Source organism: Chlamydomonas reinhardtii, chromosome 6, assembly GCF_000002595.2.
Source record: "Chlamydomonas reinhardtii strain CC-503 cw92 mt+ chromosome 6, whole genome shotgun sequence".
Lineage (NCBI taxonomy): Eukaryota > Viridiplantae > Chlorophyta > Chlorophyceae > Chlamydomonadales > Chlamydomonadaceae > Chlamydomonas > Chlamydomonas reinhardtii.
Window position 1 is genome coordinate 5,056,880 of NC_057009.1, and position 27,804 is coordinate 5,084,683.

Genomic DNA, 27,804 nt, shown 5'->3' on the forward strand with positions numbered 1-27,804 from the left:
CAGCAGGTCAGCAGCACATGCATGCCTGCACTTTCAGGACTTCCCCACTGCCGAATTCACTGCCAAAGTGGACCTGCAAATCACGCATTCGGTCGATGTGCACTGGCTATTACATGCGGTAATCGTGAGCAAGTCAATGTTTCGTATCCGTCAGGCTGAGGAGCCGGCTGGCGGTGTCTAGGTAGCGGTCCGCGGTGGGGCGGCTGGCAGGGCATGCGTAGCGGCATGACAAGTAGTGCGGCTGTTGACAACTGTGCTGCGTCTGGCTACGGTTGGCTCTGCTGTGCCATCGCGATTGCTAGGCATCTGGTTTGGCTATGTGCCTGTGGAAACCGACCCCGGCTATGTCCGGGCGATGAGGTTGTTCGGCCTCAGACTGTGGAGGGGCTCAGCCCCTTTTCCCGTGACCGGGGAACGCTTGTCGTATCCAAGCCTATCCAGCAGCCTATCCAGCAGTGTTAGGATTAAAGGTGGTTACGTTCCAGAGCTTGCGACGTTCAGACTTCCAGACTTGCATGCAGACTTGCATGAGGATCGCCGTACGCGATCTTGCCCCGAGAGTTCTTATGCGCTCGGGAACTTTGCATGTGTAAGTTGTATTGTCGTGCCTTCTGTGCTGGCCCAAGTCAGTACATTAGTTCACACAACTGCAGCTTCAGCCAACGGAAGTCTATTCCTTTCATTTGGTATCGAGACATCTAACACCTGTGTGCGTGTGGCCTATGTCGTCATACCAGCACTTGGCGTCTACCTATGCAGGGCACTCTTGTTGGGCAGCCACACGCACGGTCTGACCATATCCGGCCCTCCCTAGTCCCTGCTGATGCAATACGGCATGCTGTTTAGTCACTGGTCCCGCCTGCGACGCCCGAGCCCGGTGCCTAGAAACCGTGCCTAGAAACCCTAGTAGCCCAATCAAAGGGGCCGGTCAGAAGAATCAATCAATGGATGTGTCAAATTTTGCGTGCTCTGCGTATGACAGTCGCACAATGATGTAAACGCCATGCATCAGATAGGGCATGCAACTGCGTGCTCCTGATCACTAGGCGTAAGTATGACTGGCCGTGCCGGCCCCTCGCCTGATCCAATTTTTCTACGGTTTCCTACGGTGCAAATGTGGGTCTGCACAGGTCTCATCGACGCACTAGCGCTGACCTTGCGCATGAGTTGCGGGGCCCGCATCCCTTGCGGCAGGAGCACGGCACTCGATTGCGTCGCTCCCTCGCCATCTGCACAGCACCGCACCGCGATTGCCATCGAGCCTCAGCTACTAGGGGGTGACAGCGGTGGCGCTGGTGCTGTCTCGCCCGGCAGCTCTATCCGAAGTGCGCTAGCGCCGATGAGGCGGCCGCTGCCCGCGCCTACTGCCGCCACGCCGCCTGAGGCTGTGATCACGCAGGAGGCAGTGGCTGGGCTCGCGCCCAGTGCCGCAGTGGCGGCGGGCACGGGTGCATAGAACGGCGACTGCGCCGCCACAGGTTGTGGTGAAGCAGCGGTTGGAGCTGGGGGCAGCACAGGCGGCGGCGGCGGCAGGGTGCCAGGTTGCTGCCGCTGCGGCGTGCCTACCACAACCACAACACCATCGCCGACCGCCAGCGGCAACACACCCGCCTCCACCGACGTCGGCAGCCCCATGCCCGCCACCTGCGGGTACCGCTCCTGCTGCGGCTGCACCTGCCGTTGCTGCAGGCTGGCATACTCCCGCGCGCTGGCCTCCAGTACTGCCGCCAGCTCCTCCTCCGCCTCGAGCAGCTGCACCGCGTCCACATCCGGGCCGCGCAGCATCGCCTCCACCGGCTGCGCAGCCCTGATGACGTTGCTGTCCTTGATGGGCGGGAGCGGCACATCCTTCGCCTCATTGCCCTTGGTAGCTGTGCCTGCGGCCGCCGCTGCCATGGCGTTGTCATTAGCCAGTGCCGCCATGGCGGCAGCGAACACGACACCAGTGTCGCCGGTGGCGGTGACGCTTGTGGTTGCATTTGCTCCGGCCGCGACGCTGAGGCTGGCCTTGCTGGCGCCGGCACTAACACCAGCGCTGGTGCCCTCGCTAGCCGCAGCGGAGTCGGTGATCGCGTGCGGTAGGATCTGGAAGGAGGGCGCGCCCGCAAGCCGTGTGCCGCGCCGGCGCACAGTCCTCTGCGGCGAGATGATGACATGTGGCGGTCCGGCTCTTACACATTCTTACACAGCGCAGCAAGCAGACGAAACGGTTTCAGGCACACTAGGCCCCGCTAGCAACGCCCAAACGTTCATTCACCCGGATCAAAACCCACCAGGCGGGTGTAGATGTTGCGGCCCGCGCCGCCACTGGCCGCCGCCGCGACCAGCGCCGCCACGCCCACGGCGCGGTTGAGGCCGCTGGCGGCGAAGTACTGCGTGTAGTGGGGGTGGTTTGCCAGACGGTAGGTGGGCGTGCCGTGCAGCTCGCGGGCAACCAGCGCCTCCGCATAGGTGCAGGCGCATGCCACTGTGGCCTCGCTATCCAGCTGCAGCCGCAACAGCCAGGAGTGCGGGCAGCAAGCGCGCGCCGCGGCGCGGCCCATGCACGCTGCCAGGCGCCACAGAATATACCTGTCAAGTCGCAGGTTGGGGCCCGTCAGAGTACCGTTGCACGTCAAACCCATGCATAGTGCATAAGTGCCTGAGGGCGGGATCAAGCTCAACGCAAGCAGGTTGACTCGGTCAACACAGCAACAAGCACATCCCTCTGCCACCCCACCTGCCGATAAGCAGCCACAGCGACAACAGCACAAACAGCAGCAGAAGAGCCAGGCCGTTGGGCTGCGTGATGCGCTGCCAGGTGCCACTGCTCTGCAGCGCGTTCAGGTCGCCGTTGGCGCCCGACAGCCGCGCATTGGTGGCGCGCACGGCGGCGCTCAGCGACGCCACGTCACCGCCGCCGACCAGCGCACCAGTGGCATCCGCAGGCGCCACCACTTGGAAATAGGTGTGCATCCACAGCCCAAAGGCGCAGTGAGCCACGGCCATCCAGGGCAGCAGGCCTGCGGGTGCATGTGTACACAGCGGCGCTGCTTGGGTCGGTGCTTGCCCGAACGGCTTGTGCAAGCGGGCGCATGCATTTGCGGATCCCCTCCCCAAGGCGCTGGCGACCCAGCGGCCTCCTGCCACACGTGCGCCAGCGCTCACCCATGACGAGGCGCATGAGGCCCTTGCTGTAGCGCGGGCTGCCGCTGCACAGCTTGGTGAGCGCCCAGCGGTCCGCCAGCTCCGCCACCAGCAGGTAGCCGGCGAACACCAGGTACAGCAGCGGCATGCCGCTGCCAAACAGCAGAGCCAGGGAAGCGTTCAGGAGCAGGTCTGGGGGAAGCAAAGGGTTTGGAGCGAGGCAGGGGCGTCATACGGTACTCTGCAGGGTATGATGTTTGGAGTTGCACGGCAGCGCGCTCTACGCAAACATCGGCCTATGTAACGGACTAAGCGGCCGTCGTGATTGGAGTCCCCATCACTGTTTGCGACGTAAGGAGCACTGAGTTGACTGCACTCCTCCCTCGACGATGCGCTTACCGGCAGTGCGGTGCTCGAGCGTGAACCGCGGCCGCGCCCAGGCCTCGTCGAAGTCTCCTTGCAGGGGCCAGGTGAGGCAGTAGTGCACGCGGCAGCGCAGCAGCGCCTGCCAGGCAGCCTCTGTGGCGATGTTCAGCAGCGGGCTGGCCGTGTTGATGAGCATCAGGATCTGCGTGCAATCAGGGGTTCCAGTAAACGGAGGTCAGGGCGCTGCAGCGGCTGCACCAGAATGGCCACTGACTTTCAATCAAGAGATACTATTGTTTAGAGCACGGTGTGGCAGCCACGGGCGTGTGTATCTGTTCCACTTTGCTAGCTGGGACGCACCATGATGGACAGGCCGACATTCTCGTACCACAGGGCGCTGAAGTCATCATAGGCACCGTACCGCACAAAGTAGCGCAGCCAGGCGCCATGGGGGCTGTCTCGCGCCAGCTCGCCCAGAGACTGCGCGTTGGTGAGCAGCAGCACCGCCACGGTGTTGACCAGCATGGCCAGGAAGCACTGCAGCGCGTAGGACCTCTCGCGGTCGGTGTGCGTCCAGTGGCGGCCCAGCCGCACCAGGCCGCGCAGCAGCCACTTGATCGCGGCGTTCAGCACCGCCACCACCAGTGAGATGGCCAGACGGATGCCCCAGCTCCTGTGAAGCGACGAAGACCAGGATCCAGTGGTTGGCAGCAGGCGGTGTGCCGGACGAGGTGCAAGCGCGGAAAGTTTACCGTATCAGGCGTCGAAGGGGTGCGGCGCCAGAAGCTAATCAGGAAGTCCCTACTCACCGCACATCCCACTGGTCGATGTATGGGTCGCAGATCTGGGTGGCGGCAACGCGGCCGGCGGCGCCGGTGGTGAGGGATGGCGTCTCGGCCACACCCAAGCACACGCAGGGCAGGCAGGTCTGCGGGGGATGCACGACACACAACGTGGTCTTGAGACTACATGCCCACCGTAATAAGAGTAGCAGCCTCCCTTGCTCCCTTTGCTCGCGCACCTCGAGGCCGCAGGCGGCACCGCTTCCGATGATGCCGGAACCGGCTGTGCCGCTGGCCGGCAGGCCGTAAGCGCACCCCTGCAGCGCCGCCGTGAGGGGCCGCTCGAACAGGAGCCGCTCCAGGCTGCTGTTCCAAGACGGCAGAGCACCCCAGCCCAGCTTCACGCCTGCCGTGGTGTTGATGCGGGCTGACAGCAGCTGACTGCAGGTTATCGAAAGCTCGGCAGAGCAGAAATCTGAGAGCTGGGCGGTGCGGTTGGAGCGGGCAGCTGCTGCGGACACGCTGGCAGCGGTCTTGGCCGTGCGCACGGCCGCGGCAGTGCTGGTATAGAGGGTGCTGGAGTACCAGTTGAGCGTGGAGCTCTCGGCGTTGCTAACGTCAGTGAGCTTCGTAATGGCGGCGGCGCAAAGCAGCACCAGAACCAGCGTCACAATCCACACGAACAGCTGCACCGGGCAACACAGGTACGGTAGCACACGGGTTTAAGCGAGGTCACCAGGCCGGCCACCATGCAGCGTACAGCAAACACGCCCCACCCTCGCCCCCGCTGCGCAGGTTTCTCTCGATACCCCAGGCTACCCGCCAGTCGCCCTGCGCCTGCTCACCTCCCGCGCCGCCAGCTGCCACTCCGCCACCGCCAGGTGCTCCAGTGTGTAGTCCTCGGGGGCGGCGGCGTGGCGCACCCAGAAGCGGCAGTGGTTCAAGTAGCGGTCAGCGCGCGACTGGATGAGGCACGACAGCCAGTCTGGGAAGGCAGGGAGGGCAGGCAGGTGCGCGGCACGCACATTGGTGTGGCGGTTCCGCAGTTGAGCTTGCTCGCAACGGTTATCCAGCCAGACATGACAGGCAGCGGACGCCATGCACAGCTGACGCTACGGGCAGCACTGCTCACTGTTGGGGCACTGCTTGATGCATGCGCGGCGCTCGTTCTCCGAGTTGAATGTCACGAAGGCGGCACGCACGCGCTGCGGCTTCTCCGCCACCTCGCGGATGTCCTCCGCGATGCCGGCGATGCGCTCATCCAGCTTTTCCAGCTTGGGCAGGTGCGAGTCTGTGTGCGGCGTGCGCATCGGAATACTCAGAGCAGAGAAGCAGCCCGGCCCCGCAACAACAAAGCCTGCGGGGACTGAGCAGCCCTCTCCTGAGCAACCCAGTCGCTGGCGAGTGGCAACCGGAAACAGTTTCTCGTTGCTCAAAGTGCATAGCGCACCCGCACCTGAACACACACAATCCTTAACCCAGGAAGTGAACGACCTCGCAGCCACCCACCCACCTCCCCCGTTGCGCACGGCTGCCGCGTCCAGCACCATGGCCCGCTTCTGCTGCAGGTGCGCGGCGCGGCCGCAGTCCGCAAGCGTGGCGCTGAGGCGGTCCGTGACCAGCACCACGTCCATCACGTCACCGTAGCGCGAGAAGTGCTCGCCCACCTGCGTGCCAATGCCAGCATGGTGTGAGCATGCCAGCATGGCATGATCTACAACTGCAAGCACGCTCGTCAGCATTCCACGCCAATGCATCCCCCCCAGGACCTGGTTATTGGCGTCGTGCACAGACGAACTCTCCACATGTTTGGTACTGGGTGTGGTGAAAGCAACCGTCCTCCCAGCTTGGGCGCCCACACCGCCCATCTGCGCGCCAACATAGCTCACTCCCTGCCGCCTCAACTTCCGAGCAGCACCACCCCCACCCACATTGCCTCACCTGCGCCGCGTCCGCGTCCGCCGGCAGCCCCCGCACCAGCACCGTGTAGTCCGCGGCCTCCAGGGTGGTGCGGTCCATGTAGTTGGCGAAGCGCCTCAGGTGGTACCACAGCGCCACAAGGCCCGCGCAGAACAGCAGCATGGCGCCTGCATCCACCAGACTGATCCCTGCGGCGGCGGTAGGGAGAGCAGCGGGAGCAGGAGCCTGTTATGCGCATGGCCATGCATTGATGCAGGCCACTGGCCTCAACGCCTGTACACCGGTATGTGCGATATGCGCAGCGGCAGAGGCTGCGGTGACGCTTACATGTAAGGAAGGTGGACTTGAACATGGGCCCCTTCCACTGCCGCCAGATCTGGGTGTTCATGTACTGTAGCGTGCCGTTATCAATGGTGTCATCCACGATGGCAGCAAATCTGCTCGGTCCAAGGAGGGTGCAGCCCAGGAGGTTTAGCAAGCGCGAGCACGAGCACGAGCGATTATCAACCGGCGCCCGCGCACGCACGTTGAGGCTCATCCGCTTGAGTCGGGACCCCCCTGCTCACGTGAGGCTGTGAATCTTTGTCGGCGGGTACTTCTTGATGCCGTAGGTGTGGTCTTCCATGTGGATCGCGTCCGTGAAGACGCTGCAGCCGATGACAATCATGAAGGGGATCTGCATGTGTGCACACACACGGCACATGAACGAGATGTGCCGTACACGCTTGTGATGCGTGGCCCTTTCCACTCCGTGCTCAGCCCTGCCGCCCAACTGGAGCCCCGGGCCGTGCATGGCAGGGGGGTTGCGTGTCCAGCGCCCATGGCCTCAAACTCTCAGGACTTACCGCGCAGACGATGAGGAAGAGGAAGAGGTATCGCAGCCACTTCATCAGCTCGAAGTGAAGCCCCACGCCCACACCCCACTCCGTGCCAAATGTTTTGGCGGAAGCCGTGTATCTGGCCCTGGCTTCACCTCGGCGCAATGCATCATTGCGCTTGGCCTGTGAGCATGCGTAACCAAAAAAATGGCGCGGTTATTAGCCACCAAGTACAGAGTGGCGACGGTATGAATCTTGCCAGGGCAGCCCGGGCTGCCCATCCAGCCGTACCCTCGATATGTAGGTCTTCCGCAGGTCGCCTTTAGAACGCGCCGGGGGCGTCAGCGGCGTGAGGATGCCCTGCAATCAGCGAGGCGAGTAGGTAACGGGAGGTCGGGAGTGACTCGGCAGCCTGCAGGATACCACCAGCACGGCACGTGGTTTGCAACCCCTCACCCTCATCACGCTCCCCCCTTCGCTTTCTTCAGCGCACCTGCCACTCCATCGCCAAGTACCTCTTTACGCCCTGACACCAGCTACCCTACGTGTCCCCTGAGGATTTCTTGACCCATGCGGCGGGTCGAAAGCTGCCGACACTTCTTCTGCCTTTTGATGGGTACACACTATGTCTTGAGACACCTGTGCTGCTAATCGCGCTGCTGTCTGGCGACTGACGACTTCGACTCCCCCCGTGGTTGACTATTGCTTCCAGCATTTCCTCGCTGTAGCGCCAGCGCGAGCTCGCTGTGGAGTCACATCTTGTCCTATTATTCAATAGAGTTCTTCTGAAGCCCAATTTCACTTGTGCGCGGGGCAAGTTTCTACCCAGCTGCGGCACTGTGGTGGCCGTCGCCCAATGTGTACTCACCGGCGAAGCAGGGTCCTCCATGATTAATACTCTTAACCAATATAGTAATTATCAGTGCGTCGTCACGAGTCCTGGTGTTAGGAAAGTCAGCGAATTGCAAGCATCGCTACGGGCATTTCGGTTGTGTTGGCCCGAGCAGTATGTTCGGCATTCTGCTGATAATGAAGTAGTGCAGGTATGCTTATGGGCGCCTGCCCTCTACAAACACGCGCAAGGTAGCAAAGCCAGGCAGCGCAAGCATTGGATTCGGCTGCATTCAGGATCCAGGCCCGCGCCTGTGTACGCCGCAACTCCGCAGGACCGCAGCTGTTACCAAAGTACGCTGGAAATACGAGAAAGACACAAACGATACAGATATTTACAACAGTGCCCCCGATTCCCCGAGGGGAACAGGGGCCGTCCGTAACTGTGAAGCCCCGCCACAGGAGGCCCGCCTCCGCGAACCCTCCACACTCCACCGCGCCGGACATGCAGTCTGGCCACTTGCGCAACACCGATTGTGGGACTAGCCGGTCCGCTCCAGCTAACCACTGATGTTTCTGCATCTGTCCAATCACTCTGTTCTGAATCCTCACTACTGTCTCTTACTACCGTATTACTGAATGGCCCCCAATAGCAGTTCGCACCGGTCCGAAGACCCTCATCTGCGCTCCTCTACTATGATGCTTGTCTGGTCTCTCAACTTCCTGTGGTCTCCTACCTTTACCGCTATGTGCAACATCCATTGAGCGCAGGCAATTCGCCCCACACCAGTAACATCGAAATGTCCGCACTTACCTAACCAGATGCACTCTTCCACACCATCACCGCCCCCTCACAACGCCTCCTGGTCGCTGGGCAGCTCGCCCTCCTCCTCGTCATCCGACTCCGCCTTGACAGCCGCCGCCTTGGCCTTGGCCTTGCCCGCACCCGCGGCTGGCTTTACGCCGCCTTTGCCGCCCGCACCCCCACCTTTACCACCAGCAGCCGCAGCGCCAGCAGCAGCACCACCACCACCAGCAGCACCACCACCACCAGCAGCAGCACCGCCACCCAGGGGCTTGCCCGCCTTGAGCGCCTTCAGCTCCGCCACCGTCATCGGCCGCTTGGCGCCGCCGGCGCCGCCTGCCCCCGCGCCGCCGGCCCCCGCCTTCCCCTCCGGGTCCAGCTCCTCCGCGATCTGCGCCATGAAGTCCGCCACCACGTGCGCGCGGCTGGCGCCCTGGTCCTCGGCCATGGCCGCGATGCGCTTGGCGCTGGTGGCGGCGGGCCGCGCGCCGTGTGTGGCCATGAGGAAGGCGCTGCCAGCCAGCACGTCGTAGTCGTCGTCATCGTCATCCGAGCCGCCGCCGCCGTCCGAGTCGCCGTCGCGCAGCGGGCTGCGTGAGCCGTGCCGCCCGCGCTTGCCGCGCCCGTGCTTCCCGTGCCCGTGCCCATGCCCGTGGCGGTCGCGGTCGCGGCGGCGGCCTCCGCCTCCGCCGTCGCTGTCGCTACCGTCTTCGTGGTTGGAGCGGTGGTGCTGTCGGTCGCCTCCACCGCCGCTGCCGCGTTCCTTCTGCAGCGCGGCAGCGCTGGCGGCCTGCTCCGGCACGGGCTGCTCGCCCATGAGGTTGAGGAAGCGTGCGGCGGCGTCCAGGCGAGCGTGGTACTTGTTCTTGCCGTAGCCCAGGCACCGGTGCGTGGGTGCGGTGCCCTCGCCGCCAGCCGTCCGCGTCATCTCCATCTCCACCAGCCTGCAAGCAAATCGGACGACAGGAGTCGGAAACCACACAGGCGCAATTAGCAGGGATGGGGGCTGCGCTTGCCCTGGACGCACATGTGGAAAAAGCTGCGCCACGTACGGCCCTCTCGCTCGTGGGCGTAATCTAGTTCTGAAGGCCCCCTGTCCTGCTCCCCTTCCCTGCTTCCTGCCCCCCTTGCAGCCAGCCGGCTCCCCGCTCACTTGTTGGGATGTTGGCCCTCCTCGCGCCGGAATACGTAGAGCACGTTGGCGGCGCCGTACAGCAAGTTGACGCGGTGAAGGTTCACCTCACACGGCAGGTTGGGGCCGTTGGGGCCGGCCGCCACCGTGGCCGCAGCGGCCGCTGCCACACTCATACTCAGCAGCGGATCGGCGGGGGCTGCGGCGCCGGGGGCAGGCTCCGGCCGCGGCGCGGGCCCGATGGAGACCGGCGCAGCGGCTGTGTCGGTAACTGCCTGCTGCTTGCCGGCTGCGGTGGCGGCTGCAGCGGCGGAGTAGATGCCGAGGTGGCGCAGCGCCTCGATGGCCGCGAGTCGCTTGGCGTCCTTCTTGGTCTTGTCCGCGCCGCGACCAATTTCCTGCAGGGGGGCACAAGGTCACGCCAATTTAGAAACTGCGTACCACATTCCACGCCTAGCTGTCCAGCGTCCACAACAGCACGCCTGAGAATCGCCCAGAAGCATGGAACCCCTCACCTTGCCATCATAGATCACCGCCATGGCCCAGCCGTGCGGCGTGCGGCCGCCGTCCTTGGAGCCCGGCGGCGGCGCGATCTCCATCTTGACCCGGTTGCGCTGCGCCAGCTCGTTCAGCTTAGTGACGGGGTTCTCCAGCAAGAGCTGCTGCTGTTGCTTCGCCGCCGCCGCGCCAGCCGCAGCAGCAGCTGCCGCAGCCGCAGCATCACCCTCACCGGATGCAGCTGGCGCCGCAGGCGGTCCAGGCGGCGGCTTGGCCGGCACTGGATTCGCCTGGATGCGCCAGGGCGGCACACCGGAGGCGCTATCCGCGGCCTGGCCCCGGCTGCGGTCATCCCGGCGCGCGGCCTTGGCTGGCGGCTCGTTGAAGCCGGAGCCCGCCGCTGCGCTGGGGCCGGCACCCGCGTCGACAGGTGACGCCGGCCGTTTAGAGCCGGCCAGGGTGTGTGGCTGCTGCTGCTGCTGTTGCTGTTGCATGGGGGGCATGCCAGGTCCGCCAGGCATCATGCCTGGCGGTTGCTGCAGCTGCATCATGGGGGGCGGACCCTGCATTCCGAGCTGCATCCCCTGCTGCATGGGCTGCATGTATGGTGGCGGCTGGGGCCCGGCGCCGTACATGGTGGGTTGCTGCTGCTGCTGTTGTTGATGCTGCTGCTGCTGTTGCTGTTGATGCTGCTGCTGGTGTGGCGGCATGCCGCCGAAGCCCGGCTGCTGTGCCGGTGGCGGCATGCCCATCATCCCCCCTTGGGGAATTTGCTGCTGCATGTGCATGGGCGGCGGGCCCTGCATGTGCATGGCCATGTGCTGCTGCATTGGCAACAGCTGCATCGGGCCGCCGCCCGGCCCCTGCACCATCATCATCATGCCCTGCGGCCCCGGCGGCCCAGACATGTGTTGCGGCGGCATCCCACCTATCTGCTGAGGCGGCGGCCCCTGTGGCGGCTGCGGCCCGTGAGGCGGCGGCCCCTGTGGCGGCTGCGGCCCCTGCGGCGGCGGCCCCTGTGGCGGCTGCGGCCCCTGCGGCGGCGGGCCCTGGGGCGGCTGCGGCCCCTGCGGCGGCGGGCCCTGGGGCGGCTGCGGCCCCTGCGGCGGCGGGCCCTGCGGCGGCTGCGGCCCCTGCGGCGGCGGGCCCTGCGGCGGCTGCGGCCCCTGCGGCTGCGGCCCCTGCGGCGGCGGGCCCTGCGGCAGCTGCGGCCCCATCCCTTGGTAATGCTGGTGGCCAGGCGGCGGCGGCCCGCCAGCCATCGGCCCGCCCATGGGTGCACCCATTGGCCCCATCATACCTGGTGGGCCAGGTGGAGGCATGCCGGGCGGCGGCTGCCCCTGCTGCGGCATGCCCCCGTTGGGGCGCATGTCGCCCGGCGGCGGCCCCAGCGGCCCCCCTGGCCCGGACATGTAGCCCTGGTGTTGGTGAGGCGGCTGCCCCTGCATGCCCGGACCCACGCTCTCGGGGCCTGGCGGCCCCAGCATCGGCTGCGACTGACCCTGGAACGGCCCTCCAGGCGGCGGCCGGGGCGGTGGCGGCCCTCCGGGCCCCGGCCCTTGCCCTGGCCCCGGTCCCATCAGTGGCTGCATGGGCGGCCCCGGCTGCAACACAACCCGCCCATCAGGCAGCATCACAACCTGCATCGTCTGGCCCTGCAGCACGGGCCCCGGCGGCTGTGGCCCCGGCAGCCCTGGCATACCGTGGCCCGGACCCAGGGGCGGGCCCTGCTGCTGGTCCTGCGGCTCCCATCGCCCCCGCTTGTGCGGTGGCTGCTGCTCCTCGCCGGGCGGCCCGCCCTGAGGTGGTGGCGTGGGAGCACGCGCCGGCGGGGGACCCGGTGGCGGACCGGGCATGCCGGGCTGCTGTGGCGGCGTGCTGGCCTTGTCAGCCTGCTGCGGAGGTTGCAGCTGCTGCGCCGGCGGTGGCGGCCCCGGCGGGGGCTGGGGCTTGGGCGCCGGTTGAGGCTGGGCCTGCTGCGCCTGCTGGGCCTGCTGCGCCTGCTGGGCCTGCTGCTGCTGCTGCTGCTGTTGCTGCTGCTGGCTGCGCTGTGAAAACAGCGCCACCAGTTTCTGCACCCCGGCCGGCCCCTCATTGAGCGCGATTTCAATCTGGGCACGAACATCCGGTGGGAAGGTACTGATCTGGCTAATAAGAGCCTGCACCAGCCCATCGCTCTTTACGCCGCCGCCACCACCGCCGTTGCCAGGGGTAGGGCCAGACGTCGAAGGCGGCTGCGCTGGTGGAGGCCCCGTGGGAGGCGCGGGAGTTGGCGCGGGCGCAGGGGCACTCGAAGGCTGGGGGGCGGGGCCATTACCACTGGGCGCAGCTGGCAGGGCAGCGCCGCCTGGCCCTTGCGGCGCCAAAGGCGTCGTCCCTGCAGGCCCGTCCCGACCCCCCAGCCCTTGCTGTTCCTGACCCGCCACGACACCCGCTGTCGCATCCTGCCGCAACGGCTGCTGCGCTTCCGGCACCTGCTGCGGCTGCTGCGGCTCATCCAGCGCCTCTATGCTCCACTTGCTGGAGTCGAAGCCGCCAGGCACGTTGCGCCGCCGCGGCGGCTCCGCCGGTGGCGGCTGCGGCGGCTGCGCGCCAGGCAGCGCGTACATGGCCCCAAACTGCTGCAGCGGCGCCGCGCCCAGGTCACTGCCCGGCTGCTGCTGCTGCTGCTGCTGTTGCTGGGGTGGTGGGTGTAGCTGCTGCTGCAGCGCGGGAGCGCCGTTAGGGAGCCCTGCTGGGGCGCCGGGGGCGCCGGGGGCACCCGGGACACCGGGTATCCGCGGCGGCGCGGAGCCGGACCGATGATTGTGACCGGCCGCCGCAGCTGCGGCCTGGGCGGCCTGCGCGTGACAAAACACACAACATACACAAACGTAAACAGCAGCGGAAGTGTCAGCGGGAGGCCAGACACAGCAGTTCAGGCAATCCAATGCATGTATTTGTACGGTGTGCCGCATGTGCGCATCTGCATTCGCAGGTGGTTGTGTCAAGATGTCTGAGGAAGCGTGTGCACGCACCCGCTTGGCTCGCGGGTCGATAGGCTTGAGAGACACAGGCGGAGGCACAGACGCCGTGCCGGACGGCTGTCCAGCCGCTGCCTGCAGCGGTGGCACGCCCGGGCCCGGCGCAACGCCATTGCCCGGCGGCAGGCCAGCCATTGCACCCCCGGGACCGGGGTCGCCGGGTGCTGGTGCGCCCGGGTTGTGCCCTAGCGGGCCGCCCGCGGCCGCCATCGGTGCAGCCGGCGGCACACCGAGGGCCGTGGCGCTGGGGCCATTCAAGCCCTGCGCAGCGGCCTGTGGGAGCTCCTGCTGCGGCTGTTGCTGCTGTGATGGCGGCAGCTGCTGTTGCTGCTGCAGCGGCGGCTGCTCGGGTGGCGGCGTGGCGCTGGCCAGGCGGTACTGGGCCGCGATGGAGGCGAGTGTGGGCATCTGGTACACGCGCTGCGTGGCGGCCTGCGAAGCGGCCAGTGTGACCACAAAGCCAGGGACTGCTCAGCACCTGGCCTCATAAGTCAGCGCAGCCAATGCTCCCATGCTGGCGGCAAATTGGGAACCTTGACCCCACCGCCCTGACTCCTGCAACCCCTCCCTACCCGACGTCGGTGCCCCCAACCCGTCGCCCCAGCGCTCACCGTGAGCACGCCAGCCACGGTCTTAAGCCCGGGCAGCAGCGCGCCGCAGTCCCGCTGCTGCTCCGCCTCCGGCGCGCCCAAGCTGACCAGGCGCTCCGCGATGTGCCTAAGCCGCTCGTTGATGTCGTAGAACAGCTCGGCGCGCAGCGTCATGATGGCGTCGCGCATGCGCTTGATCTCGTTCTCGGACGCCAGCGCGAGGCGGTCCGCGGGCGTGTTGGGGCCGGACACCAGCCGCGCCGCCTCGTCGCGGTACCAGTACCAGGGCACCACCTGCGGGGAGTGCGGGAGACAGAGCGAAGCGATGGGAGCAGGAGGGTTGGTGAATGAAGGGGCGAAGGGCCGGGCAGGGTTATGTGTGGGGGCAGGGGCAAGCAACGGGCATGCACTAAAATGCACACATTGCACGGTCACACACTCGCCGCTGTACACATGCACGTGCACACGCAGACACACATGCACGCACGCAGATTTCGTTTTCCCGACACCCATGCACGCCGCGACACATGTACACACACACATATATATACCAACGCGTACACACGCATGCGGCACAAACGCACACCCACCTGCAGCACGCAGCTCTGCGAGGCGGCCTCCCACACGTCCAGGCGGTCGTCCAGCACCACCGCCAGCGGCACCGGCGGCAGGTCGTCCATAAGCTCCGGGAACTCCAACCGCGGGCTGCCCGCCAGCTCAGCCACGCCAAGCGACCTGCGGGTGGTCGCCCAGGAAGTCCTGGATTGCTCAACAGGATAAGGTAAGGGCGGCACGGCGCGCCTGAGAGAGGAACGTGCAGCGGCCTCCGGCCACAGCCCGCAGCCCACAGCCCAGGCCGCACAGCCCACAGCCCTTGCAAAACCCGGTGCGAGGCCTCGTACTTGAGCAGCTGCTTCTTGCGGCCGCCCGACACGTTGATGATGCGGCCGCGGCGCTGCTCGGGCGGGATGATGGTGCCGCGGGTGTCCAGCAGCCGCCACACCTCCAGCGCGTACTGCCGCTCAGCCGCAGTGCACACGTACACGTCAAACCTAGCAGCATGGGCGAGGCGGGCGGGCGGGCGCCAGGGGAGGGAGAGGTTAGCATGGCGGTAGTGTCAATACCTCCATGGCATCCAAGCCTCCTTCAGCACGCACTCGTACGGACATCCACCCATCGGCCAGTGTCGGCACGCTCCCCGCCATACCGTACGGAAACCCGCAACCGCCTCACCGCAGCTTGGGCCGCCCGTCTGGCCCCAGCTCGGAGTCGCCTGCCAGCACGCCGCGCAGCTCCTCCCAGTAGGGGCGCGGCCGCAGGATCATGGACGTCTCGCGCGCCTCCGGGCGGATGCGCGTCAGCAGCACCGGGTGCGGCGTCTCCAGTCGGATGACCGGCCGCTTGACGACAGTGCCGTCCTCCAGAGTCACCGTCTCGCCCCTGCGGTGTGGAGGCGGGCGGAGCGGTGCAGAGGGCGCGCATCTAATGGGTGCTCGGGTGCTGAAGGTGCTGAGGGTGTTGTGGGATGCGGCTGGACGGGTGCAGGCCCGGTGCAAGTGGTGTTGAGGTTGAGGTGTTCAGTTCAGTGGCACGACAGGAGCTGCGGACATGCGGCTACGGGCTCATGCGCTCTCACTTGGCCTTGTAGACAGTGCCGTTGTAGGTGACGCTGCCGCTGGCCGCGAACTGCCGTAGCAGCTCCAGGTCGCCGGTCAGCAGCTCCTCCTCGCGGGCGGCCGCCGCCTCGGCGCCGCGAAGCCGCGCGGCCTCCTCGCTGTCCGCAGTGACGCCGCCCGCCAGCAGCTCACGCAGCTCCGCAGCCTTGAGCCGCCTGAGGTTTCGGTAAGACATGGGTTGTGGTGGCGGAGTGTTGTTGTTGCTGGGTGGGGCGGAGCTAGCAGGTGTTGTTATAGACGGCGCGGGACGTTGCTGGCATGCAGGGTGCATATGCAGAGAGCTTGTGGGTGTGGCTAGAGCTGACGGCTGTGCTTACTGCGAATGCGTTTAAGGCCAGTGTTCATATGCGGCCCAGCAGCGATGTATGTGGCGTGGGTCCAGGAAGTGTGGAAGTGTGGCGCTTTCGTTTCTAATAAGCAATGCAACACACAAGGGGGCCAAAGAGCGGGGCGAGTGGGGCCTGAGAGCCTTATGTGAAGTCGTGCCAACTACGTGTGCAAGGTGCACGGTACACGACACATAAGTAGAAAGAACATACCATCAAGAAGCATTAGGGAGAGCAAACACAGCAGGCAGATGCATGGGTTCCAGGTATGATTAGCCTAGCCAAATGATGGTGGCGACCGGGAGGAAAGACAGGACTACGAATGCACGGTTTGTACGTTAGATACCGTTGCATTGCGCCAGCGCTTACGTAAGTGCACTCTGATGCATGCCTGCACTCCCTCCAGCTTGCGTGGTGTGCAGACGACGAGAGGCACTAGCACCTTGAGCCCGGTAGAGATCATGAGTACTATTTCGAAGTCCCACCGCTACGCTGCCAAGACTGTTGGAACACTCGACGGCGTCGTGCATTTGCATTTACACTAGCTAACATTTCTCTGTTAGGTCAAAGCCCTTTCCTTACGCCACTGGAGACAAGGGGACTCGGCTTCGCCAAGGTGGCTCTGGTGTGGTAGTCGGCACGCTTTGTCGCAGCGTTTTATGTTTACCTAGACAGCTGAAGGTCCGTCGTGTAGCCCTCAAAAGCTTGCCCTCCCCTGCCTTGCTGGCTGACCTTGACCCAGGCCACTTTGGCAACCACCCCTTGCACCCATTGAGCATTTTGTGTTCGGCCTGATCCGCATTTGTGTGTCCCTGGCTGGATATGCTGCTGCCGCAGCTAGATTCGCTGCTTTCAAAAAAGCCATGTAAGCCACGGCGCCGAACCCGCCATCCCTGCGGCACGAGCCTGCCAGGGGCTTGGACCGAAGGCCGCGGGCGTGGGCGCCGCCTGGGCCCCGCACCTGTTCTTCTTGGCCACCTCAATCTTGGACTCCAGCGTGGACCCCGAGTTGGCCACCAGTAGCGTCTCATCCAGATCCAGGACCACCGCCATGCGGCTGTTGTCAAGCATCGACGACACCGCGGACGCCACACCAAAGTACAGCATGTAACCCCAGAACACGGGGATCTTGGTCCCGTCATCTGTGCGGAGGCGTGCGCGGCGGAGGAAGGGGGCGCGTTTGGGGTGTCGGCGCGGCAGCGGGCAGTTGTGGCAGGGACTGGGGCTCAGGGCTTAGGTAGTCTACCAGGTCCGTATGCATGGGGTACGTGACGGTGACTACCTCCAGTGCCAGAGCGCAACGTGCCGCGGCAGCTTGTGGGTGGTTGTGTCGGGCATGCATTGAGCAACGGCCAGCACCCTGGGCACTGCAAGCGCAGGCAACCTCTTCTACACCTTAGGCACGGCCAAACTGTCTGCAAAGCATGACTACATCAACCGAGATACGGTTCGGCGCTTCTTCTGCAAATGACCTTCTGGGGGTTAATGCCCGGATATACGCGTACATACGTTCAGGTCACGTGACCATACCATATCAATCCCCCCCTTAACTAAGATCTTGGCGTCAGGTTTGTGTTAGGCGGGTGATCTCGCTTCTTTCCTCCCTGCTTTGCGCAGCGCGCCCTCTACCTCGCTGACACCCCCAAATGTGCTCCCCAAGCTTTACGCGTGTGGCATTTCCCATTCTGCTTTCATTGTCAATCGTAGTAGGAAAGTGCACGGGAGTGGATCAAACACAGATGTATGCATGAGACGTGGCGAACGGCAGAGCTTGGGCGTTGGGCACACTCAGGTAGGTCATGAGGATCCCTGCGCGAGGATGCTCGGGCACGAAGCAGGATGCCTCAACGCAGCAAGCAACAGTACGCATGCAAGTACACAATGTCTCCTAGATAGATGCACTGAGACCCACTGACAAAGCCAAAAAGGCATATTCACCTTTAACAGAGAAGACTGGGGCGAGCAAGAGCTCGCGGGTCTCGCTGAGCTTGACCACGATGGCCTTTCGACCCTCCAAGCAGCCCGCGTGCTCCGCCTCGAAGTCATTGTAAGAGCTGCAAGACCATGTTATAGGAGATGGTTATCCACTTGGGCGGTGATGTGGCGGTGCAGCAAGCCGAGAATGCTGCCATGCCGCATTTACCTCGGGTCTTGAGCCCGCTCAAAAGGCAGCAACCGCAGGTCCGGAGATTGCCCTGCATCATTGTAAAGGGCCATGCCTGACATTAGGCCGGAGCGTTGGCTAACAGGGGCGCCCAGCGCCGAGCACTCGGAAGGCCACACTCACCTCCACTGCTGATGTGTAGGGCAAGCAACGTTGATACCTTTTTGCTCTCCCTACGATCAGAAGGGGGATTAGGTCTCTCTGGTAAGTTGGCCTAGCTAGTATGACGTCTAAGACTCCGGCCTCTCAGTATCAGACCAGAGAATGCGCCATGCCGCGAAGCACATACACCACCACGACAGTCCTAGGGTCACTTGGAAACAAGCAAGCAAGCAGGCATGGAGTGCTCCCCCGCGCGACGCTATCTACCAGTAGCAGTAGACTTTGAGCTCAGAGCCCGTCACAGCCGCTATGAGAGCCGGTTCTTCCAGAGGCTTGCAGGGATCGAGCACGCACGGATAACGCGCATCCTTGTCAAAGAACAAGGCAGACACCCGCTGCGTCATGGTTGCGCGCGAGGGCAGCACAGTCGGCGATGGCCCGCGAGGCACAACGCGGGCAAACGCGTCTCGACCCTCCCACCGCGCCGCCAACGCCGCTTAGGTAGCGGCGGGCGGCAACGGTGGGCAAGCCGGGCGCTCTAGAGTGGCCGTCGTGGCGTGTTATGAAGCGGACAAGGTTTAGACCCCGTTTCAGCAGCTGCGTTCACGCAGCGAGGCACCAAGCTGGGGCAAATGTTATATTATTATGCAGCAGACTTATGCAATGAATTTATGTGCCCAAGAGGCGCGCTTGGGCTATTTAATAGACAGGAACTTGCCCCCATCCCGGACCCCATTGCGTTGAACAAGGCTGGATAGGCGGATTTGCTCAGCACACTAACTACGCAATGTATTAGCACAACCATGAATACTTAGGTTTCCGGTTGCCTCCAGGGCTGCGAGGGCTGCTTGAACGAAACTAGAAATCAGCGCCAGTGGGCGCAGAGGAGCCATGAATCCCCTAACACAGGTGGATAGCTTGTAAATAATGCTATGTGATCAAATGCTTACCTTCAAGCCCCTGCTGCCTGCAGATTAAAAACATCCAGAAGGCCACCAAGCGGGAAATAGAAACGGGCACGCAGGATTCCGCATCATGGCACGCCAAGTATAAGCACAGCGCATACATTTTTGCCGGAGGCCTTGACTACGACTTGACCGAGGGCGACCTGCTCGCCGTGTTTGCTCAGTTTGGCGAGGTGGTGGACCTTAACTTGATTCGGGATAAGGACTCGGGGAAATCCAAGGGGTTCGCGTTTGTGGCATACGAGGACCAACGCAGCACAGTGCTGGCGACAGACAACTTCAACGGCGCCAAGGTGGCGGGCCGCACCATCCGTGTGGAGCACGTGGACAACTACAAGAAGCGAAAGGCAGAGGTGCGCGAGAGTGACGCCCGTGCGGCTGGCGGGGGGTGAGAGTACAGGCGGGCGGGGCTTGTCACGCCTGGCAGCTGGGGCGGCACGCCTGGCAGCTGGGGCAAGGGGGCGTTTGGCATGCTGCGCACAGTTACCTCGAGCTCGAGTGATTCCTTCGTATGCGGTCGTCCCTCTTTATGTCGCCTTCTTGACGAAGCCGTCTTCTGCTCTGGTCTGTCTCCCCTCCAGCTGGAAGGCGAGGACCCGAATGCCGTGGAAGATGACGAGGAGGGCGCGCGGCCTGAGGAGGCGGAGGAGGGGGGGCGGCGCAGGGAGGAGGCTGCAGGCGGCCGGGACGCGCAAGCGGGCCGCTCAAACAACGGTCCAGGTGGGAAGTTATGAAAGGACAGGTGCTGCAGCTTGGGTGCTAGAGCTTAGGCAGCAAAGTGCAGGTCATGTGGCAGGATGTGGGCGTCGTGCGCCGTAGCGTCACGATCATATGGCTAATGCGCTTTTGCTGGTGGGGGCTTGGACACGCGGGTGGCAGTCCACAAGTAGGTTGAAAAGCCAAACAGCGATTGGGGTTGAGACCATATGGTCATGGACGTTTGCCCTCATCCTTGCTTGCGTGCTGCCTTTGCGTTGTATGCAGGCCGCGGGCGCAGCCCGCCACCCGCCTCGGGCGGCCGCGGTGCCGCGCCCGCCGACGCGCCGTGGATGGGCTCTGGCTCTATCTTCGCGCTGCTGGAGGAGGCGCGGCAGCTGGAGCAGAGCAAGAAGGTGCGTGCGGGTGATAGGAGCAGGAGCGCCTGAAGTAGGATGGAGGGCAGGGTAACTGATGTCGATGGCTTACCGGGCTAGATGCATGGCATGAGTCTTGCATGCGCGGCGTTGTGGAAGGGGGGGAGGCGTGGGCGCCTTTCTGTAGTACGGTATGGAGGGATAGCGTGCAGGTCACGAGCAGCTGCATACCGGTATCATATCAAGTTGACAGGCTTGCTCGCATGCTCGCCTACAGGGGACAAAAGGAGTGGAGCCCAAGATTAAGGAGGAGCCCGGGGTCAGCGGACGCGGCACCGCGCCGCCAGGTCCCATGGGGCCACCGCGGCCACCCAAAGATCGCGAGCGGGAGCGCGACGGAGATGGCGGGCGGGAGCGGGCGCGTAGCGGCTCCGCAGGGCCATCGTTTGGCCCGCCGCGGCCGCCTCCTCGTGGCGGCGGCGGCGGCGATGAAGGGCCTGGGCCCTCCAACGGCAGGGGTGGTGCAGACCACCGACGGAGGCATGAACGGGACGGGAGAGACAGCCGTGAGCTCGACCGCGATCGGGACCGGGAGCGTGCAGGCGGTGACGGGTACGGCCGTGGCGAGCGGCCAGATGACCGACGACGTGGCGGCAGCAGCGGTGCCGGTGCCGACAGGTCTCGCTCGAGGTCGCCACGGCGTGACCGGGATCGCGACCGGGGGCGAGTGGACGACGGCGGCCGGGGTAGCCGGGACCGGGACTGGGACCGCGGCAGGGACCGGAGCCGCAGCCGGGAGCGGGAGCGGGGGAAAGATCGCCGGTGATGGCCGCCGGGATGGCTGGGGTGTGCTGATAAACCTCTGCTGGTGGCAGGAATGGCTGGCTGCGGGCCTGCTGGGCATGGCGGCTGGATCACGCTGATGAGGATGGTTGACATGGCACCTGGGCTGATGGCGTGGCAATGAGCGCATATAACGTAGGCCATTGGGACATCGACAGACGGTGTAACGCCACGGGAGGTCCGTCAAGCCCCTCCACAAGACAGGCCATCCTCCAGGCCGCATCGGAGCCTTGATGCACATGTGCCAGCGCCGCAGCCTGGCATTGCCCGTTGCCCAGGACACCTAAGCCACTCACCGCCACGGCTATCCAGCCTTCTCTATCTAGGATGCAATGCAAGTCTCCACACACACATGCACACGTAGGGCAGCATCCTGCGCGCGTTCCTTACATCACCAACTGCAACCGCGCCATGGACCTACATGCTGAGCAACACTGGCAATTGCATGTCCTACACACGCACACGCTTATTCCAGCGTTGAGATACATTGACCCCCCCTGCTTTGACATTGGCAACTCGAAACGCTCCATTTGTCGTACACAAGACTTATTGGCAGCATTTGACGGACACGCTGCCTTGTGCCTTTTGGCTACCGGTATGCATATGCTGCGTTAGGTAATAGTCGTATTATTGCAGCAACCCCTCTTCCTTCCCGATAGGCAGACACAGTCCATGACACATGCACGCATTAGCCATGTCACGCTCAGCGGCCTCAGCCAGCTCAGCGTGTGGGGCCGCTGGTGACGCTGGTGGTGTTGCTGCCGCGGCGCGCCCGCGTCACTCGGCCGCCGTCCGGAGCGGTAAGCACTTGAGCTTCATCGCCGGTGGCGCCTGCGTTAGGGAGGTGAACAGGTGTTGTGGCGCAGAGCTTTATACGCTGCACGGCAGCGCAGCGCCGCATCCAGGAATGCAATTTGCACGCGACAGATGCCGCCTGAGGTGCTGCTAATAAAGATTGCATCGGGACGGTGCGGGGTGCGATGGGACGGTGAGGGGTGCGATGGGGCAGGGTGGTCTAACTGTTGCTCAAAGAGAGCAGCGACGTGCCCGCCTGTTGTGCCAGGAAGCAACACCATTACCTTGCAGCTGCTCCAGCTCCCGCCGCCGCTTCGCGCCGCCACCCCGCCGGGACGTGGTGGTTGCTCCGGCCACCTCCGGCAACTGCCTTGCCTCCGTTACCGCCGCGGTCGCAGCGGCCCCGCTATGTGCGGGAAGCAAGGCGCTGGTCGCGTGCACCCCATCATGCAATGCCGCCGCTGCGCCAGCCGCCGCTGCAGTGGCAGGTTGCCCTGTGTGCACCCCCGCTGCGGCGTGGCGCATCGTGGCGGCCGGCGGTTGTGCTGCGCCGCTGGGCGCAGACTTGGGTGTTTCAGGGTGGGGACCGCACGCCGGCAACGGTAGCAGGTGCAGGCGTGACGCCGTCTGCGGCGCAGCTGCAACGTCGTGGCGCGCTGCCCACAACTGCTGCAGCACGGGGGCGTTCAGCCAACTGCCACCTTCCGCCGGCAAGTTTGTGTCAGGGCGGTAGGCCTTGGCCGCTGCCGCCGCTACATACGCCGCATGTGTCGCGTGTGCCGCGCCGGAGCACCCGGCCGCCGCCGCCAGGCTGTTGACTGTGCACATGATGAGGTCCTGCTGCGCCGCCATGCTGGCCTGCAGCGCCGCCACCGCCGCCATCTGCTGCTGCAGCGCCGCCAGTGCCTGCCGGTCCTGCTGCTGCAGCCGGTGGCGGCGCAGCGCCTGGCGCAGCACCAGCAGCAGCGCCGCGGCGGCGCCCAGTGAGCGCAGCGCCCACACCGCCGTGTCAGACGTGACAAGCGCCCGCACCAGCGCCGGCACCACCTGGACCGCACGGACATCACACACACAGGGGTCATTGGCGTGTCGGCTCTCCCGCCTTGTGCTTCCATAACCCATTTGCGCATGCGGCGCGGAATGCTAGCCCCTGCATGCAAAGTAGCGTCGGCCTGCAGGGCGCCGACCGTGCCGTCGCGCCCTCACCTGCGTGTGGTCGTTGAGCCAGGCGTGCAGGTGAACACGCGCCAGGTGCTCCGCCGCGAACACGCCCGCAGCCAGCGCCAGCAGTGCCGGGCGGGCGGCCTGCAACCCCAGCGGGCTGGTGACCAGCGCGCCCAGTCCACCCGCCACCACATACACAGCAACGTCCTGCGCTCCGGCGCAGCAAAGGAGTGAAAGCACAGATGTTACTTGCACATTACGCATCGAACAGTCTGATACGTTGCCAGTGGAAGGCGCCGCCGTCTGACACGGGCAGCGGCAGCCGCTGCACCCACGCACCAGCCCACCCATCCGCCCACCCACCTGCCGCTGCACCCTCGCACCAGCCCACCCATCCGCCCACCCACCTGCAGCGTCCAGCGCGCCCCCACCATGCCCCTCAGCAGGCTGCGCGTGTGCTGATGCATCACCGCCACGCCCTCGATGGCGCCCGCCAGCTGGTCGCTGTTGCGCAGCAGCTGGCTGCTGCTGGCCGCCAGCGCCTCAGTCAGCGCGGCGTAGTCGGCGTGCCGCGACTCCAGCGCCGCCGCCTGAGCCGCCAGCGCTGACCAGGCGGCCTCCGCCGCCGCCGCGTGGCGCTGCCCCGCGGCCTCCAGCGAGTCAAGCTGGGTCAGCAGGCCGCCCTGCCGCAGGGCTAGCTCCTCCTGCGGGTGTACGCCACGCGGCTTCATCCAGTTACAAGGTGCAGGAACGCGGTATCAACGCAGCACCTGCAGCACATCTGTGTGGGTGCTTCTCAGCCTGGTCCTCCTCAGTCCCACAAAGGCACAACCGCCCCATTCCCCTCTTTTGTATTGGGTTAGTGTGAGCTAGTGTCTTCAACCCCCATTCCCCCCCAGGTCCGCCCCTTGCTCACCTCCAGCTCCAGGCTGCGGCTCATCTGCTGCCCCAGCCCCGCCGCCGCCTGCTGCAGCGCGCCCAGCTGCCCCAGCCCCTCAGCCAGGCCCGCCGACAGCCCCTGCTGCTCCGTGCGGATCTGCGGGGCACGGAGGGTTGCGGGATCAGCAGAGAGGCCAGCAGGTAGGCAGGCGGCACTCGTGCGGCAGGTACGCTACGCGCGCATAAACACGGGAGCGCTCGCGCGCCACGCAGGCCTGTAGCTGGCTGGCGCACTCGCGCCCCTGGCCACACCTGCTCAAGGGACTTGTGGAGCGCCTGCTGCGTCTGGGTCTGCGACCGCAGCCCGCCCTCCATCTGCCCCAGCACCGCCAGTGTGGCGTTGGCGCCGCCCGCCAGGTTGTTGAGCAGCTGCGCCGTGTGGCGCTCGAAGTTGCGGTTTGACACGTGCAGGCAAAGGCTGCAAGGAAGGGAAGATGTGGACAGGCCATGTACGGTATGGTAAGCGAGCACACACAGCAGTCTCAGACGTTTGCGTCTCACTTTTGCCCCCAATACAAGCACCTGACACATTCGTGAGCGCTGCCAGGCATCTGGTAATCAGTATGGGACCTCGGAGGTATAAGAGGTGTGTGAGGGTCTTCGGGACATACAGAACACCCACCTGTGTATGTTTGAGAAGAACTGGTTATAGCTGGAGAAGGCTCGCTCATCCAGGTTCTCGCTGCACTGACGCGCGCTCATGGCCCGGCTGCATTTGTAGCCAGAGTGCCCGTTGGCGCGCAGGAAGCACAGGTTCATGGCGTGTGCCAGCTGCGAGTGCGGGCCAGGGTAGGGAGAGACTGTTGGGTGGGGAAAGGGGATGGAGCGGGTGCCAACACCTTTTGACGCACCTTGTACTTGTCATCGGTGGTCATACGGTTGCACTCGCGGCCGATCTGCAGAAAGGAATGCGTGGGGCCGTTCGATGTTTGGACGGGCCAACGCGGGTGAGGAGTGGCGCGGCAGAGAAGAGGTGCCCCGTGCGTCCGCGCCCGTTCCTCTCCCAACCGCCACGCCGGCCCCCTCACCGTGAGCAGCGCCTGCGAATAGCAGTCCGTGCCGAACAATGCTTGCAGAAAGCTCTCGCGCTTTGCCATTTCCTCCAGTTGGGTGTAGGCGCCTGCGACACGACAGGAAGTCCAGCGGGCTCACGCTGTCAGCATCGGGTCATGTCGTCCTGCGTCGACGGGCCTCCTTTTGTGCCAGTTGGCCCGCACCTTGGTTGGCGACGACGAGCTCGCCTGGAGTTGCTGCAAAGTCCGGCCCCTGCGCCAGTGACCGCGCTGCGAGGCACGCAACCATCACGCTGACCCAGCGGGCCGCTGCGGAAATGCGACTCCTCCGCAAGGCCATTTTGTAAGTGATATCCAATAGATTGAATGTGTTAGATTTATTATTAGAATATGAAGGGGCTTCGCGACAGTTAATCAATTCACACATGCACGCTTCATCGCGTTCAACCGGGAAGGGCCTCCCACTCCAATCGGTGTCTGCTGCAGTATAGTGGTGGAGGCACTCTACTAGCTGCACTCTTCCATCTTTCCTCGTTGCAGCGTCTGTGCGAGGATTTCACAAAATGAGCGCGCAGCTCCGAGCTCTTAGCCGCCCGGCCCTTGCGCCTCAGTGCAAGTCGGCACGGGTATGCCGTCGCGCTTTCGCGGGGGCGCGTCGGCCGCTTCCTCGCCCAGTCAGGTGCGGGGCTTACCATGCACACGCTCGCCTTGCCAGGATCCGCTCGCAAATGATAGCAAGGACTTCGTATGCAGGGCGACGAGCGAGGAGGTTGACCTGGAGGTCCAGGTGGAGCAGTTCATGAAGCGGCAGGCGGAGATTGAGTCGGGAGGTGGGTCCATCACCCGCGCCGCGACCACGGTGTACTCTAAAGCATTGCTGACTTTCTTGGTTTTGCAGCCGCGTTCGTGCGCCCCAAGGACCTCGCCACGATTATTGGTGGCGACGTCGTGAGCGAAGAGGTGCGGCGAGCAGGGGTTGGGCGAGGGGTGATGCGTGGCAGTAGCGTGCCACGCGGGTTGGCTGCCACGCGGCAGCAAGTACAGCCCTGCGCACCCGAACCCAGATGGAGAAAGATGGCCGAATGTATAGCGCTGATACATGGCATGTGTGCGGATGGGCTTGCAGATGGCCCAGCGCTATTGCGCGGACATTTTTGAGGTGCTGAAGACGCTGAAGCGCACTCGTGACATGTCCTTCAACGAGGTGAAGCTGATTGTGTCCATTGAGGACCCGCGCGCCCGCGAGCGCCGCGCGCAGGATATTGAGGTGCGTGATGTGGCGTGGGCTTGCCAAGGGGAGGGTGGGACATCGGATGGGCGGGGCCGGCGCCTGGAGCAAGGCTACGCGCTCGGGAGCCGGCGGCCAGGGGAACTGCACACCCCCCGCACCCTGCACACTCCATCACCCACAGCCTTACTCAGATCTCTGCCATCTCTGCCTCAACCCACATCGCCTGGTGTACACAGGACGAGCGCGGCGTGTCTCGCGATGAGATGGCGCAGGCGCTGATTGAGGTGGGCGAGGGCCGCGTGCCCAACGACCGCATTGCGCTCAAGTGCCTGCACGACGAGATGCTGGGCTGGCCCTTCCTGGAGGTAAGGAAGGAGGCCGCGGGCGAGGCTACGTGAAGCAGCAGGGAGGCGGGGCCTTGGGTGCTGGGCTTGATGCAACCGTCTGTACGTCCATGAGCCCCTACGGTGTCATGACTGTGTCCTAAACCGGCTACACACAGGTGGCCACGGAGGCGCCGGCTGCGCCGAAGGGCACTGTCGCTGCCGCCCCTGCGGCACCCGCCAAGCCGAGCGCCTCGGACTACGCGTCCCTGATGGGAGGTGAGTAGTGCATGGGGGCTGTGCCGGATCCCGGTATGATCCCCGCCACGCGTCGCTGCTCTCCAAAGTACAACACCGTTTGTTGGCCCGCAACTCGTCCTGTTGTTGCATTTGCGGCTGCAAGCAATGCCCGCATCCGGACCCAACCGTGCCGCCACCTCGCATTACCCCGCGCGCAGGTGACACGGTGGTGAAGCCGTACGTCATGGGGGACAACCTGCGCGAGGGCGAGAAGCCGCAGAACCTGACGGACATGCTGCCGGGCTGGGTCGGGTACGGCGTGCTGTACGGCGTGAGCGCCATCCCCGTGCTGCTGGTGATTGGCACCATCCTCATCCTGTTCTACAACTCTCTCAAGTAAACAGCACGGCGATTTGGCTGCCTGGCGGTTGCAACGCACGAGCACGAGCAGCAGCAGGGGTTGCTCAGGACCTGCGTTGCCGCAGGAGCAGCTATGAGGACAACGGCGGCCGCCGCGGCTGCGGCGGTTCCTGTGGCAATTTGGAATGCGGGCTCTTGCTATGGTCCCGGGATGGATGACTACCCGCCGGCAGTAGCGGTCGCTGGTGAAGGGGGTGTCTGGCGGCCCTGCGGCAGTCTGCATCCAGGCAGAGGCGGCCTGACTGCTCCGCCGCATCCTGGCGACTGGAGGTGGCGAAGAGCCGTTGGAGTTGTAGAAAGGGGAGCGGGCGGATTGGGTTGGTTGCGAGGTTGGTAGAGTCATTTATAGCTTTTATAGCCGTATGCACTGCAACGCCCGTCCTGGGAGGACTGTGCTGCCGCGACACGTGCGGAAGGCACGTTGACTCGATGGTGACCTTGTAGATGACTGACGGACTGAACGAGGCCTTCTGAGCATGGGGACTACTACTGGACACTTCCCGCAGCGCGCGCGGGAGTTTTGGGCTGCGGCATGAATCGCATGGTGTAGCGGTATTGGTGTTGGACTAATGGCGGGAAGAAGAGCGAAGCCTTGGGACGCAACAGGTTTCACAGATGTGTCAACACGAGACGGATGTT

General features: G+C 64.6%; 5 protein-coding genes across 6 annotated transcripts; 2 read left to right on the forward strand and 3 right to left on the reverse strand.

The window, feature by feature from the left end:
• Positions 1-460: 460 nt before the first annotated feature.
• CHLRE_06g280475v5 (uncharacterized protein) lies at positions 461-8,176 on the reverse strand. Its single transcript, XM_043063251.1, has 17 exons — positions 7,881-8,176; positions 7,304-7,372; positions 7,040-7,195; positions 6,761-6,870; positions 6,522-6,631; positions 6,216-6,382; positions 5,788-5,941; positions 5,407-5,565; positions 5,120-5,259; positions 4,514-4,960; positions 4,302-4,420; positions 3,853-4,165; positions 3,526-3,694; positions 3,148-3,318; positions 2,720-3,002; positions 2,274-2,571; positions 461-2,136 (listed from the first exon to the last, which is right to left on the reverse strand). Exons 1-17 carry the CDS (start codon positions 7,899-7,901, stop codon positions 1,264-1,266), a joined length of 3,759 nt encoding a protein of 1,252 aa, XP_042923957.1. The 5' UTR covers positions 7,902-8,176; the 3' UTR covers positions 461-1,263.
• Positions 8,177-8,226: 50 nt separating this feature from the next.
• CHLRE_06g280500v5 (uncharacterized protein) lies at positions 8,227-18,796 on the reverse strand. 2 transcript variants are annotated; one of them, XM_043063252.1, is made up of 15 exons: positions 18,427-18,796; positions 18,181-18,230; positions 18,037-18,088; positions 17,832-17,947; positions 17,631-17,702; positions 16,855-17,035; positions 15,528-15,722; positions 15,125-15,331; positions 14,794-14,943; positions 14,482-14,626; positions 13,913-14,185; positions 13,296-13,733; positions 10,296-13,118; positions 9,802-10,178; positions 8,227-9,592 (listed from the first exon to the last, which is right to left on the reverse strand). In XM_043063252.1, exons 1-15 carry the CDS (start codon positions 18,561-18,563, stop codon positions 8,695-8,697), a joined length of 6,114 nt encoding a protein of 2,037 aa, XP_042923959.1. In that variant the 5' UTR covers positions 18,564-18,796; the 3' UTR covers positions 8,227-8,694. The 2 variants fall into 2 exon arrangements, with proteins under 2 accessions (XP_042923959.1, XP_042923958.1); XM_043063253.1 differs by lacking the exon at positions 17,631-17,702.
• A 100-nt stretch (positions 18,797-18,896) lies between these two features.
• On the forward strand, positions 18,897-21,219 carry CHLRE_06g280550v5 (uncharacterized protein). Its single transcript, XM_001695261.2, has 5 exons — positions 18,897-19,068; positions 19,133-19,477; positions 19,706-19,844; positions 20,109-20,236; positions 20,475-21,219. The coding sequence occupies exons 1-5, from the start codon at positions 19,051-19,053 to the stop codon at positions 21,021-21,023; spliced, it is 1,179 nt and encodes a 392-aa protein (XP_001695313.2). The 5' UTR covers positions 18,897-19,050; the 3' UTR covers positions 21,024-21,219.
• A 1-nt stretch (position 21,220) lies between these two features.
• Positions 21,221-25,326, reverse strand: CHLRE_06g280600v5 (uncharacterized protein). Its single transcript, XM_043063254.1, has 10 exons — positions 25,156-25,326; positions 24,967-25,058; positions 24,790-24,834; positions 24,561-24,709; positions 24,191-24,356; positions 23,916-24,035; positions 23,407-23,703; positions 23,042-23,206; positions 22,120-22,882; positions 21,221-21,871 (listed from the first exon to the last, which is right to left on the reverse strand). The coding sequence occupies exons 1-10, from the start codon at positions 25,289-25,291 to the stop codon at positions 21,762-21,764; spliced, it is 2,043 nt and encodes a 680-aa protein (XP_042923960.1). The 5' UTR covers positions 25,292-25,326; the 3' UTR covers positions 21,221-21,761.
• A 110-nt stretch (positions 25,327-25,436) lies between these two features.
• On the forward strand, positions 25,437-27,802 carry CHLRE_06g280650v5 (uncharacterized protein). Its single transcript, XM_001695263.2, has 7 exons — positions 25,437-25,630; positions 25,705-25,781; positions 25,850-25,911; positions 26,078-26,218; positions 26,419-26,547; positions 26,685-26,784; positions 26,964-27,802. The coding sequence occupies exons 1-7, from the start codon at positions 25,515-25,517 to the stop codon at positions 27,143-27,145; spliced, it is 807 nt and encodes a 268-aa protein (XP_001695315.1). The 5' UTR covers positions 25,437-25,514; the 3' UTR covers positions 27,146-27,802.
• The last annotated feature ends 2 nt before the right edge of the window (positions 27,803-27,804 follow it).